The sequence below is a fragment of the Penicillium cosmopolitanum genome (genome assembly GCF_028827165.1).
Source record: "Penicillium cosmopolitanum strain IBT 29677 chromosome Unknown utg000012l:1.0-3308103.0:1.0-3310761.0, whole genome shotgun sequence".
NCBI lineage: Eukaryota > Fungi > Ascomycota > Eurotiomycetes > Eurotiales > Aspergillaceae > Penicillium > Penicillium cosmopolitanum.
In genome coordinates, this window is record NW_026622682.1 from 2,805,253 (window position 1) to 2,818,432 (window position 13,180).

The 13,180-nt window shown below is 48.4% G+C and overlaps 5 protein-coding genes across 5 annotated transcripts; 1 reads left to right on the plus strand and 4 right to left on the minus strand.

The window, feature by feature from the left end:
• Positions 1 to 242: 242 nt before the first annotated feature.
• On the minus strand, positions 243 to 1,191 carry N7509_013803 (Mic19 family protein; the record flags this gene model as incomplete). Its single annotated transcript, XM_056638440.1, has 3 exons — positions 243 to 782; positions 897 to 954; positions 1,133 to 1,191. 3 exons carry the CDS (start codon positions 1,189 to 1,191, stop codon positions 243 to 245), a joined length of 657 nt encoding a protein of 218 aa, XP_056481947.1.
• A 472-nt stretch (positions 1,192 to 1,663) lies between these two features.
• On the minus strand, positions 1,664 to 2,461 carry N7509_013804 (MBL fold metallo-hydrolase; the record flags this gene model as incomplete). Its single annotated transcript, XM_056638441.1, has 1 exon — positions 1,664 to 2,461. One exon carries the CDS (start codon positions 2,459 to 2,461, stop codon positions 1,664 to 1,666), a length of 798 nt encoding a protein of 265 aa, XP_056481948.1.
• A 1,329-nt stretch (positions 2,462 to 3,790) lies between these two features.
• Positions 3,791 to 4,878, plus strand: N7509_013805 (uncharacterized protein; the record flags this gene model as incomplete). The annotated part of the gene is made up of 3 exons (XM_056638442.1): positions 3,791 to 3,877; positions 3,943 to 4,242; positions 4,303 to 4,878. The coding sequence occupies 3 exons, from the start codon at positions 3,791 to 3,793 to the stop codon at positions 4,876 to 4,878; spliced, it is 963 nt and encodes a 320-aa protein (XP_056481949.1).
• Positions 4,879 to 6,040: 1,162 nt separating this feature from the next.
• Positions 6,041 to 7,567, minus strand: N7509_013806 (class I SAM-dependent methyltransferase; the record flags this gene model as incomplete). Its single annotated transcript, XM_056638443.1, has 9 exons — positions 6,041 to 6,077; positions 6,128 to 6,589; positions 6,646 to 6,801; positions 6,862 to 6,972; positions 7,028 to 7,038; positions 7,100 to 7,139; positions 7,198 to 7,208; positions 7,267 to 7,377; positions 7,445 to 7,567. The coding sequence occupies 9 exons, from the start codon at positions 7,565 to 7,567 to the stop codon at positions 6,041 to 6,043; spliced, it is 1,062 nt and encodes a 353-aa protein (XP_056481950.1).
• A 3,276-nt stretch (positions 7,568 to 10,843) lies between these two features.
• On the minus strand, positions 10,844 to 12,925 carry N7509_013807 (methylisocitrate lyase ICL2; the record flags this gene model as incomplete). The annotated part of the gene is made up of 6 exons (XM_056638444.1): positions 10,844 to 10,851; positions 10,904 to 11,157; positions 11,214 to 11,638; positions 11,704 to 12,100; positions 12,160 to 12,448; positions 12,517 to 12,925. The coding sequence occupies 6 exons, from the start codon at positions 12,923 to 12,925 to the stop codon at positions 10,844 to 10,846; spliced, it is 1,782 nt and encodes a 593-aa protein (XP_056481951.1).
• Between the last annotated feature and the right edge of the window lie 255 nt (positions 12,926 to 13,180).

The following is a 13,180-nucleotide window of genomic DNA, read 5'->3' on the forward strand; positions in this document are numbered from 1 at the left end:
ATGTTTAATGAACTACAAAAAAAAACAGGTCCAGTAGCTCATTCAGAAGGATAATTCCATCTTATGCAGAATCATGGCAAACAATAAAAAAGACGATCTATACATACAGTACAGCAGCCACACTGAATCCTGCCAGTAAGACAAGGAACACATCCAAAAAACGACATGGCATATGAAGCCAAGCCAAGCCGAGCCGTGATCTTACGGCATCGGCATCTAACTATCACAATGGAGCACTCTATCTAACCGACAATGCGATCCACAAACGAAGCCTCCATACGCGCAACCTCCTTCTTAAAAGTATCAACCTCCTGCCAGCAGTCCAGCGGCCGGCGATCATTCAATCGCAGACAACCAATAACAGCAGACTGGGCCTTGGAAACACCCTCATCCAGATCAGCCAGCTTCCTGCGGCCATCAAGACGAGTGCGGAGCGCCTCGATCTCAGTGTTCACAGACTCGCGAGAGATATCGCGCTTCAACTCCTGCTGCTGGACGTTCTCGACGGGGACGGCGGCGGGGGCCGGGGTCTCGTATTCGCGGCCGGCGAAGGGAATGCGAGGCGCATCGAGGTTCAATGAGCCGACGGGGTAGCCGGTGCTGGCGGGGGCGGCAGGAGAAGTGGCGGCAGAGATAGGGAGGGAACCGGTGTCCTTTGAAGAGGCGAGGCGCTTTTCGATCTCGGCGAGGGTTTGCTGCTCGCGTTCGCGGAGACGCTGGAGTTCTTGCGAGACGCGGTTTTGGATCTCGAGTTCAATTGCCTTTGCGCGAGAAGAGTCCGTCTATTTGATGATTTCGAGTGTGAGTTTTATTTGTCTTCATTGTATCATTTGATCCAATGCTGGTGCCTAGCATTTATGTGCTGGTGGTTGAATTGAATTGGGGTTGGAACGAACCTCGGAGGTGGACTGGAGGGCCTCGACTAGGTTGGAGGAGAATTGGATGGGGGAGTTGCTGGAAGAAAGTAAACGGATTAGCCATCGTATTCCCTCTCTCATTGAGAATCCCCTTGCAAAGATCTGCCTGTGCTACCATCTTCGGGATGGCTGATCATCAACTCCTCCATGACATGATGGGTTCCCGCGCCCACCGCAAGATCGAGGCAGGATTCCGCACTCCCGGGGCAATTTACCTGGAGAAGACATGCTTGGAGCCGCCCGCAGCGTCGGGCTTGGAACTTCCAGCACCCATGGTTGTGAATGGCGAGTATGAATGCAATGCAATGCCTCGAAACGATCGAGAGAAGGGCGGGTGTGAGAGGCGCCGTCAACCCGAAGCTCCGATACTTCGGTCACGTGTGCTTAGTCATGCTCCGGTGTGAAGTAACTATACAGCATACTAGTAACTACAGAAAAGGATAATTTCAAAGTCAGCACGAGTAGCATAGAGGGAATGGGCATATTTTACTTTTCAGAGCTTGGAAATAGTTTACGTCCTTCTAAAATTACAAGAAATTGCAGCCGAAGGCTCGGAAGAGAGAAAAAACTACATCGATTCATCAACATTCGAATCTCATAAATGGGATTTTTCGTATGTAAAATCCTCTCATCTTCTGCAAGAGCTGACAATGAATTCAATTTGATAATTCGAGATATTTTTGACAAGTTTTAACTTTCTCAGAATATGATTATAAACTAAATACAGCCATTGTAGGTGCCTAAGCTCAGAGAACAGTGACCTTCTCGCCGCCCTTCAACCAGCAGATCTTATCACTGATACCCTCGTCTTCAAAAGCCTGGCGCAACTCGACGCCAAATTGGGTGAAATGCCCCCAAGATTCATAGTGCATCGGAATAAGCACGTCGGCTTTGAGAGCGCGGAATAGTTTGGCTCCATCCTTGCCGCCCATGGTGACTTGCAGGGGAGGAACGTTGGGGTCTGCTGAGATGGGGACATGAGCATTACCCAAGTTCATCACGGCGGCAACGACGTGAAATCGGTCTGCAATCGAGTTCAACTCTTCGATGTAGACGGTGTCGCCGGTGAAGTAGATTGCGTTGGGTAGTCCATCACGGCCATGCCCGAAGTCTTCTCCAGTCACGATGAAGCCGGTGCATTCGGCTCCTGGGGCATGTTGGGTCGGGGTGGCGATGATCTTGAAGGACTTTCCCCCGATTCTGCTCTCGATCTCCTCCCATGGCTTCATACCATGAACAGCCGGACGGGGCGCAAGTTTCTTGCTTCCATCGACGGTGGTAAAGACCCGGCGCCCGTCAAGGAGCTGGCGACCAAGCTCGTCCAAGTTGTCTGGGTGGTCTTCGTGGCTCAAGAGCACAGCATCGATGATAGGCAGTTGGTCAAGGCGCAGAGCGGGATTATCAGTTACTTTCACACTGAAGGCGCCAAGATCCCAACTGGTTCCAGCGGGGGAAAAGAATGGATCTGTTAAAAAGGTCACTCCATTGATGTTGAGGATTGCAGTGGCAGTGCCAATATGAGTGATATCGAGCGTAGGAGCCATCTTGAATAAGAATTTCTTAGAAGAGGAGTTGAAGTGTTGAGCACAATTGTTGAGACTTGGGCGTGTTCAGTAGTAAAGAACTTGAACTTGAAGTTTGGAATTTTGTATGATAAAGTGAATCGACCTCGAGGAGGAGATGGTATTTATATTCACCCCGCATCAAGGAAACAACTAGGTATGACAGATATTACTACGGGTACATGTCCGCAATCCTATGGATGGAAAAACATGACGCTTACGAACTTCTATTCCAAATAAGCTTGAATTTACAATTTCGGCATCCCGCCCGGGAATCCCGCTTGTCGGAATCCCTCCTAGTAACATTTCATAATATTGAATGGTAATCAATAATCCTCGAAATGAATCGTGCCATGATCAATGAATCAACATAGCCATGGTGAATACTGTCTTGATGATAAATCAAGCCCGGGTGACGGAAATACCACCAGATAGAAATAGATTTCCCACCACAGCCCGCCCCTGTGCTGACTGCAGATGATGGTTAAGCGACCGCTATTTATTGCCTGGGTGACCTTTGCCGGTTATTCCTTTCGGTACAAACTCGCCGGAATGCAAATAATGTCAGCAGTAGTTGTATAGCACATATTTTGTATTGCATCTGCAGGCAAAACGTTTGATATTTACTATATTTTTAGTGTCAAGGTACTATGCGAGAATTCGAGGTATCGAGTTAAAACGCTAGTAGCACTTTGAGATCACTAGATAATAGAGCCTACGATCATGTATCAGCAGATAAACAACCACTCATTGGTTACTAAAAAAGCAGGAAAAAAAATAGGGAAAAAAAATAGGAAAAAAAAATAGGAAAAAAAAATTAGGACTGTCCTACACTGAGCCAATCAGATATCCAAGACCAAAATTTCGATGATTTATTTCCTCTGGTCATTTTCCAAGTTGCCAAGCGGGATTGGCCGAGTGGGATGCCGGCTACGCCCGGGCTTAGTAAATCTGCCACAGGAAGACGCCGAGGAACCTTGCCACTCGACATCTTCGTTTCCATGCTACGACTTTTTATTTTCTTTGCCTGGCATATTACAGAGAAACAGAGGAATCGAATTTGAGAACATGGCGTCACGCCCATATCCTAAATCTGATCTGCCTCCCTTTAAATGTAACTTTCCAGGATGCAATGCGGCCTACCAACGAAAAGAGCACGTAAATCGACACATGGCACGTCATGAAGGAGACCGATTTCCATGTCCATACTGCGATAGTAGCTTGATAAGGAGGGATGTGCCATGATTATTCCCGCTAAAAACTCATGATAGTACGAGGACTAACTTCCACCTAGCGATCTTCTACGTCGGCATGTCCGGAACTACCACCCAGGGAGGGAGCCGCCCTTCGTGCGTGCGCAACGGGCCTGTAAAGCTTGCCAGGCTAGAAAAGAACGCTGTGATTTTGAATCTCCATGCAACAGATGTCAGAAGAGAGGGGTCGTTTGTTCACGAACTCGCCAGGAGACGGTTCATGATAAGCCCGAAGTGCAAGAGGCTCAAGCCCTCCCCAGCACGGACTTGGTAGGCCCAATACCTGGAGCAACTCGATGGATCGGTCAAGACTATATTGATATCTACTTTCGCGACTTCCATCCGACTTGGCCGTTTTTGCACCCTGGAACATTCGATACCCCGAACGAACCGTGTGTCCTTCTTCAATCCATGGTGATGATTGGGCTGTGGATCAAAGGCGACGATGCGTCACGAGCTAAGGCGACGTCTTTCCATTTCAAAATACTTTCTGCAATTGGAGCTCAAAGAGTGCGGGCCAACATATTAGTATCAAACTCTGGGATTTGCTGCTAACATTATCCATTGCAGTCTGAATGGTGTATTTCGAAATCCACGCCACACCAAGAAAAAGCGACGCCCTGGCCCATGGCAACTTACCAGGGTATTCTTTTACAGCTTATATTCGCTGTTCTTGTGGCCAAAAAAGAGACGACCTTTGATCTCAGCCTCGGTTTTCAGCTGCCAGCACAAAAATATGAACTACTCTCATCCCTTGTGGAGACATGTCGGCTAGCCGGCTTATTCTATTATCCAAATATGCTCTCGCGACATCATACCTCTGCGCCGCTCGCACTTGTTTGGGTGAGTGTGGAGGAGATCAAGCGTTTCGGACTAGCTCTATATAAGTTATGCAGACTTTGCTCTCGCAGCGGGGGCGACACTATCGACGGAAATGGTAGTGCTTTGAGAAACAATCTGTTAAATTTGACAGACATGGATTTTTGCATGCCGGATAGCGACGAAATCTGGAATGCACCGGAGGATGGCTTCATCCGACTCACAGCTTTACAACAACCATCTAGGGATAATCGAGATCCGGAACAATGGATATCCAAGACCTCAGGGCTGTTGTATGATAGTCGTGTTGGATTTGACTGGATATAAGCATCGCGATTGGGTCTGATTTAAATTATTCTATTTATATTCGCCGATGCATCAAAGGGCATCTGAAGCTATTGTAGTGGCGTTGCAAAAGTTTGAAACCCCATATTGCCCACCATGATTTACCGCCAACTAATATGAAACTAGTAGCTACCTGAGATGGAATAGATTGGCCTATCTATTCCAGCTCAGGTAGCTACTAGTCCGCGATTAGAAGGCGGAGACAAGAACAGTCAACATGGGGTTTCAAACATTTGCAACGCCACTGTAAGATACGAGTAGTACGTAGGCGGCTAAACGGGTAAGCAATGTTTTAGCCAGGTAAGTATCGGATACCTGAAAGGTGGGTGGATTTCAGTATACGTTTCTTCGTTTTCTCCATCAGTTTCCTTGTTTTCAACCGACAACGTGGGAGAATTCCAAGGCAGCAAAACCTCTTAATCCGTATACAGCAGTTTGTGTATCCATTTTCCAGAGAAGTTCTTCAAGTCTTGTCTTGAAATTTTCAGCTTGAGTATTGTGAAAGGTTGCGGTGTGTTTTGTATGTCAGCATCGGGTATTTATGGGTCGCATACGAAAGCAACAGGTTCCACGGCAGATTCACACCCCCACTACAATGTCAATCTTAGAAAGAATTCCACCAAAAAAATGTCGAATAGCCGCCCAATGGGATGATCTGTGATTATTACTTTTCAATTAGCGCCTCAAATGAAGAAAAGTTGGATAATTTCGGAGTTCTAATTTCTGGTGCAATTTTGCTGTTTGTGTGATGGCCCGTGGCTGTCGGCTTTAAAGTCCACCTATGAGGGTCGAGTTTGGGATAACTAACTGTGTCTCGCCAATTAGGACAAGGAAGTGTCGGCTTATTTTGTCGTCGCCTATGTAGAAATACCGAGTGCTGGTGCTCAACTATAGTGTCATGGTAATATGTTACCCTGTACATAAATAATGTCATATATTAAACCATCTAGGTCGCAGAGCCTCGCTATAGTTCACAGATAGAAGAAAGATAGTTCGGTTCACAGTTGGGTAATTGCGGAACAGACGTAGACGCAACATATTCACTGGATCATTCAAAATGACAAAGTATCTGTCACCGACAGGCCACATTTGGGCCAATGCTTTTTGTTTTGTTTTTGTTTATATTGTCCAACACTCCTTGGTATTACCAGTGAAGAGGCTTTCTCCCGTGGACGGCAACTCTGCTCATAGTTAGTATTCAGAAAATCGAAAAGGGTGGGTTGGACCGTACGTTTGAACATAGGCATGCAGCTTCTTATCACGCAGCTCCTGCTTGACCACAGCATTATGAATCTTAGCGGCATCCGCACCCCAACCAAGCACTTGCGTGTACAAACGCAGTGAGTATGAATCGATAGCTTGTTGTAACTGCACTGCCTGGTACTTGCCTAGGGTCTTCAGAAAGGGATCTTTTGGCCATGGTGAGAACGGCAGCGCGTATACCCTCAAGGTGACATCCTCAAAGCCGGCATCAATCATCCAGCCTTTCAGCTTATGATAAATGTTCAGCTCGCGGCCGCTCAACTCGCCGGCCAAATTGACGGCCTGCTGCCATTCCATGATTGCGCAGTCTGGTTTGAGTGACCCGTCGTCGCTCCGGGCCCATACGGCACTCTCATGTGATTCAAAGTAGCCGCCGGGTTTGACATGATCGAAGATCCGACGGATAAATCCTGGCCAGTCAGCTACGCATCTATTCGGCGTGTTAGGGATTTAGCTTGGTTGAGATAGGTAGACGAATGATCATACCCTGCCAGGCACCGTGCATGGATAAAGTCAAAGTGGTTCTCTTCAAACTGCCATTCCCTTTCGAAGTCATCCACGATGAACTCAATATTTGGGGCCACCCAGTTAGGCTGGATAGGGCTGACGTCGTTTCCAACCACACGGGCGCCGGGGAATTTCCTATATTATGGGATCAATTTTACTGGTATCGAAGGATAGATCAAGGGGGATTCAACATACTCGGCAATGTCCAAGGCCCAAATACCTGTTCCGGTCCCGAGATCAAGAATGTTCTGTGGTGATGATGTGATGGGTGCATTATAGAGCTCCCCTCCCAGCATCATCAGCCATCTATAACGTTCTGGTAAGCTATTATAGTTCAGTAGATATGTATCATTTCACGAACATGTGGTGTGTCTGAAGAAAGTATTAGTTATTGTATGAGCATAGAGACCCACTAAGCATGGCGGTGCCTTACCAGATCCATTCGATCTTGTTCCTCCTCATCATTCGGCATCCTAAATTTTCCGGTAAGTCCTCACATCCAAGAGCCTTCAGAAATAAAGTTGAAATTACATATAAGTACTCTAATCGCATGTCAACTAAGTATTGAATCGTAATACCCATACGGGGAAGTCCACTTACTGTGGAGCGGGTACTGCAGTACCGCCTACCATTTTCATATTCGAAATCGAGCACGCTTGAAGAGAGAGAGGTGAGATCGGATAGCGCATCATCGAATTCACTGTTCGTGTCCTACAGCAAGACAAAATATTAGTCTGGATATAATGAGGAGCTGGTCCTTGCACTCGGGTTTACATACGTCGTCAAAATTATCGGCCGTGATTGGACTGGCCGCGCCGACAGGGGTTTGGGCGCTAGTGTTGTGTGCAGATGGGGCTGGCCCCGAGGGCTCGAAGGGCGTATTATCCAGAGTAGAGCTCATTATGATGGGAGGGATGAAAATCGTGGGGGGAAATAATCCGGAGAAGCATGCAGAATAAATAAATCTGGTCTTCTCTTGCAAGAGACTCGCTTCCAAGATTGTCAGCCAACTTTGACGCGCGGGTGGAGGGGATTCTGGGTTCCAAGGTTTGTATCCAAACTGTCGGGTTCGAAGGGGATTGTAATTTTTTTGATCTATCTTACACGGTGGTCGCTTCTGAATCCTGTAACTGCCAATGAAAATCCCCGACATTGGATGGAAATTAATTCCACGCCACAGGTTTCTTCCGTGCATTGTGTCTTCCGTGAGAATTAAAATTATCTATACATCCCCCGTTTTCCTCGTTCCTTAAAAATACTTCTTTAATCGGAGTCGGCTGCGGAATACCCGTAGGTATTGGTAACACATCATTTTGATGCCCATCACCACGAATTTAAACAATCATTATTGTACTTTTGATTCTTCAGCGCAGAGGGTCTGTGCTCCAGCATACTCTTTTCGTCCATGCGCAGCTGATTCTCACCCGATTTCCCTGTGTTTTGTGTTCCCACGCTTCTGCAGTCCCAGCCAGGCGGTACCCCAGCCGACTAGTACCAACCGCCACAGACCAAATTCCACACGTCGAGAAGTACTAGGTATGGCGGATGACCACATGCGAATCCCTGCCATTGTATGTTTTGTTTTTATCTTTGCTTTTGCTCGCCTCTCGGACGATGGATGGGCTAAAGGATGCAGCTGGTTGCTCCCCGGTAACCTCCTTGCGCATCATTTCAACAACGGACCCGAAGCCTCGGGTATCTGATATTTTTCGCAAATCCCGAGATGGAGTCGTATTGGTGGTTCAACATTTTGGTGATCAAAGTACTACAAAAAGCTTCTAAGTGTGCCTATTGTCATTCGATCTGCGTTGCTCGTATATTAAATTCGAAGGTATCAACTGGTCCCTTGAGTCTCCGCGGTGTTGTCGAAGGGAGAAACCGAGGTGCTTCCAGGAGAAGAGGAACCTGAGACAATAGATACTTGTCATTCTGAGACTCATTAACAACCTCATCGTCGTAAAACACCCAGCAGACGTTATCATGTCGTTCGCTCCCCTTGCGCGGTTCCAGCGGGACAATTGATCCCGCGTCCACAACCAAGCGCAACTCAATTGACCCACCTTTCTACCCTTTGATAAACCGGTATACTTGAGAGGGAGGTTGATCCCGGGCGGCCTGAGATGCATCGCGTGAATAATAGCGTGGAGCTGCCGAGGGAAGGATGGGCGCACGACAGGCTGGGCATTATGGAGACTCGTATTCCGTATTCTCGCTGGAAAGATGCTCCCGGGATCTGAGTTGATGCATCGTTGCGTTGGATAGACTGCAGGACACCGTTTAATCAATCTGCCGCAGGCAAGTTCCTCAGGCTGTGGCATCGGGAGCCATCATCGTCGAAACGGGGCTCGGGAGCGGTCCGGCCCACATGCCACGAGGTGACACCATAGTCGGGGATATTGAGCCCCCGATAAACGCTTTTGCGAGATTGAATTGCCGGAAATCGCGGCAAGATGCGACCGGGGAAAGAACTTGGTCAGTGAGTGGGACTGCAGGATCAATATAGACGTACCAAGACGGACCAGATGATGGAAAGTATAACCCCACCTTCGGGACACAGGGATTGGGCAGTCTTCAAGTTTATTTTAGAACTTGAATATCTCTCCATTGCATAAAAAGACAGGAGTCAAGCTTTGAATATTTGTATATGTCGAGTCAGCTACAGCCCACTTTTTCAACAACTTCTGGCTTGTTCGTCTGCCATCTTATTTTATGCATATGTGCCAAAATCAAAATTACTAGGATGCCAAACGAGGAGAGGTCCTCAGACCTGAAGTGTTGCTTTGTTGCCATCTTCAACCCCTGTTTTGGAAGTTGCAGGATTTCAGGAATACACCTAGCCGTCAATTGTTAGTTGAAAGTACCAAATGGAATTTTGAAAAATAACACATAATAGGGGTCTTTCACCGTGTACCGTTGATCCAATTAGAGAGAATTAACGCTTCCATTCTCGCCTCCACAGCCATCCGCAGAGAATGTCCCGCTCGCACTAGCCAAACACAGTATGGAACTAATCTTTCGAGTGCTTCGCACTTGGCCGAAGATGCTAGCGGAGGAATTTCAAGCACCGCCACTGTTCCATGCAACTCAACTCACACCCGGGACAAAATTGCCTTTGCCATTGGCAACTTGCATAACACTGACGAAGATGTGGAATGGAACCTGCGAAGGGGCAGAAGATCTAGTTCGCAAAACAATACTGCACGAACTAGGAAATCTTGTGGATCGAGTATGTTCAACCTTTTGGATGAACTTCAAACTTTATTCAAGCTACCATTTGCTAAGTCGACCTTTCCTTAAGGATCAATCTGAGACTCTTGAAGGCACAGAACTCATCGCAGTATTACAAGCAGTAGTAATCTACGCAATCATACTAATCTCACCATCAAATAATTCTCAAACGCCACAACCGGACCACAACGATATATTCCGCAAAGTCGAACTACTCATCTACCGAATTGTTCGTAATGGATTATTCTTACAAGAAGAGCGCGTGATCAAAAACGTCCTACCTGGGCAGACTGGATAGACGTGACATCGAAACGTCGTGTCGTCCTCTCATTATATCTCCTTCACCGGGCGTATTCGGTCTTATACCGTGTGCCATGCTTCGACTGTGCGGAATTGGGTTTTATGCCTGCACCAGCACCAAAGGTACTCTGGCAAGCAACCACTGAGCGTGAGTGGGATACCAGGTATATTGAGTGGTTAGGGCGATGGAGTGGGAAGCTGTATTTGCAGGCGGAGTTGGGTTGGATTCAACCGGGTGCTGTGATGAATGCGAGGGCGGAAAGGTGGTTGGAGGAAACGGATGAGTTTGGGTTTATTATGATTTCAATGGGTATGTTTCATTCTTTGAGGTGTGGTTTGGACTATAAATGTGTTGCTGACGATGCGATGGCAGTGGATGCAGTTGATTATGATCCTCCTGGACTCAAAGCACTTGCTTCATAGCGTACGACGAAGCTCGAACTGTCCTTTTCATGGCATAGTGTAATGTCCAGTAGCTTGTTAATAGCTATTTACTGCTACTAGTACCGACAACTTTGGAAACGCTCCCAGGAGCAAGGTCATGAAACGAATTCTAATTGGCTTCTAAATACTGACCAGATATAAGAAACTAATAATCACAGTCGCTTTCTCGCGCAAAACGCATATAGGGATATTTTGCAGTCGTAAATTAGAAACCTGAGAAAAAAAAATTAGAAATGCTTCCAACATAGGTGGACAGACGACATACCCTTCTCGGTGTTACCCTCGCCCATACTCTTGCTGCTGCTGCTTCCACTCTGGATAGCACCCAGGATACCATCCATGTAAGGCGCACCACTCCACTTCTGGTGAGTGAGAACATCGACGCCGAGCTCTTTCTCGCGCGCTTGGACTAGGCGGACGTATGCCAGCATACCTTCCTCCTTGAATGCGCGGGACAGCTCAGTGGTGATGGTCGCATTGGTGTGCAAACCGGCCAGCGAGATCAATTGCAGAACGAAGCTAATATTGTTGGTTAGTTGAGTTGACATATCGTAATGGGTAGCACTGGTACTTACCCGTGCTTGGCAAGGTCCCAAATGAACGACTTCAGAGTTTCTTCGGTGAATCCCTGACCCATCCAGTTGAACGACGGGCTGAGATTGTATACGAGTTTCTTACCCGGGTACGCGGCGCGCACTTCCCCGGCAAGTGAGCCGGCCTTCGCAACGTCGGGGTCGCCGGTCTCGACCCAGAGCAGATCGGCGAAGGGAGCAAACTCCTTGGCGCGCTTAGTCGCGGCTGGGAATCCGGCATTGTAGTGGTAGAAACCTTCGCGGGTTCGGGGGCTATCGCAGGACCAGATAACTGGGGTTTTGGAGTAGTCGTTGGCGAGAGCACGACGACGGGAGAATGAGAGATCGGGGTTCTTCTGGACGTGGCTCTTGTAGGCATCTCGGGAGGATTGGGGGGGCACCTTCGGCCTCGAGATGAGCATCAACGGCTGGACAATGTTAGCAAGAGAAGATAGAGCAGAATATGAGGGTGCATACCCTCATCGAGAGTCACTAGCTTGTGATTCTTGACCCAGTTAAGTTCAAAGGCATCGATCTCAGCTGGCGAGGCACCTTCACGCTCCATCGCCTGCAGGGTCTCCGCCAATGGCTCAACGTCCTCAGTGACACCGAGGATGAATTCGTGGTCGCGCACATCGATTGCGCTGCTGATCAAGCGACCACTTTCGGAATCAGTACGTGCAATGACCAGGTTCTCGGTTCCCATCATATCCCACTGGAAGCGAGCAGCGGTGAGGCGGTTAATGTGTTCGCCGACCGGAACAAGGACCTTTCCCGCGAGGTGACCGCATTTCTTTCCACCGTGCAGCTGGTCCTCGAAGTGGACAGCCGCGGCACCGTTCTCAGCGAAAAGTTTTGCGAGCTTTAGAACAGCGGATAGACCGCCGTGTCTAGGAAAGGTGTTAACATGAATGTTGGCTGTTCGCTCAACCGTGTAGACCAAACTTACCCGGTGTCACCATCCGCGACAATCGGTCGCATATAATCCACGTAGGGAGTGGTCTTGCGCTGATCAGCACTGAGCTTTCGTCGGGTGTCCCATTGCTTCCGATCATGCATCGACTGCGCCTTGAATAATCGTTGGACCTGGTTCGGCACGGTGTTGTAGGGGTAGTCGCCGAAATCGGGGGAGACCTCGTTGGTGGAGGTGAGGAGAGAGGAACAAGCCCAGCCAGAGATGTAGAGGATCTCTTGGTTAGGGGCCTGTTGGGTCATTTGGACAGGGTCGATGGCGCCCACTGTGTGTACATATAATAATTAGTCCGACTGATCTGGCCATCACTTCGGGTAAGAGCTTCCAACTGACTAGTATGCACCGGCTCACCCGCTGCCGCGCGTTCGTTCAATAAATTGAACAATTTCCGAGCCATCAGCGAGCTTGGGTATGTCTGCTGCAGCGATCCACGCTTGCTCACCACATCCTCGGCTGTGTAGGGCCGCTTGATACCCTCATACCGGGGAGAGCTCCACCATTCCTGCACATCGCGGACCTGTTGTTCGTATAGGGCATCCTCAGCGGCACCGGCCTTGTCTCCCGTTGAAAGCAGCTGGTATGAATCGGATGGGAGTGTCGTTGACACTGGGGGCTGGACGGGTGGGAGTGACATCCGAGGATAACCGCATGTGAAGGCACGGAGAGCCAGGCGAGATGGCGCGGTAGCGTGAGGGAGCTGGGGGAGCTGGCGCGGAACTCGTCTCGATATTGTGCGAAGCATGACTAGGCCAAGTAGGATAATTAGATTGTTGAGGAAGAGTGAAGTAGAGGGAAGAAGAAAGGAAAGGAGATGTTTACAAGAGTAAGAGTAAGAGGGACCTCGGACCGGCTGCAATTGTGGGGTTTCCCCGTTTCCCCGCGACCTCCGAGAATCGCCAGCTGACTCATCTGCCCGCTTTACCCGCAATATCCGAAGACTACAAACTTTGAAGATTACAAAGTATATCGAAGCATTTCGATGTGTGCAATAAAATAA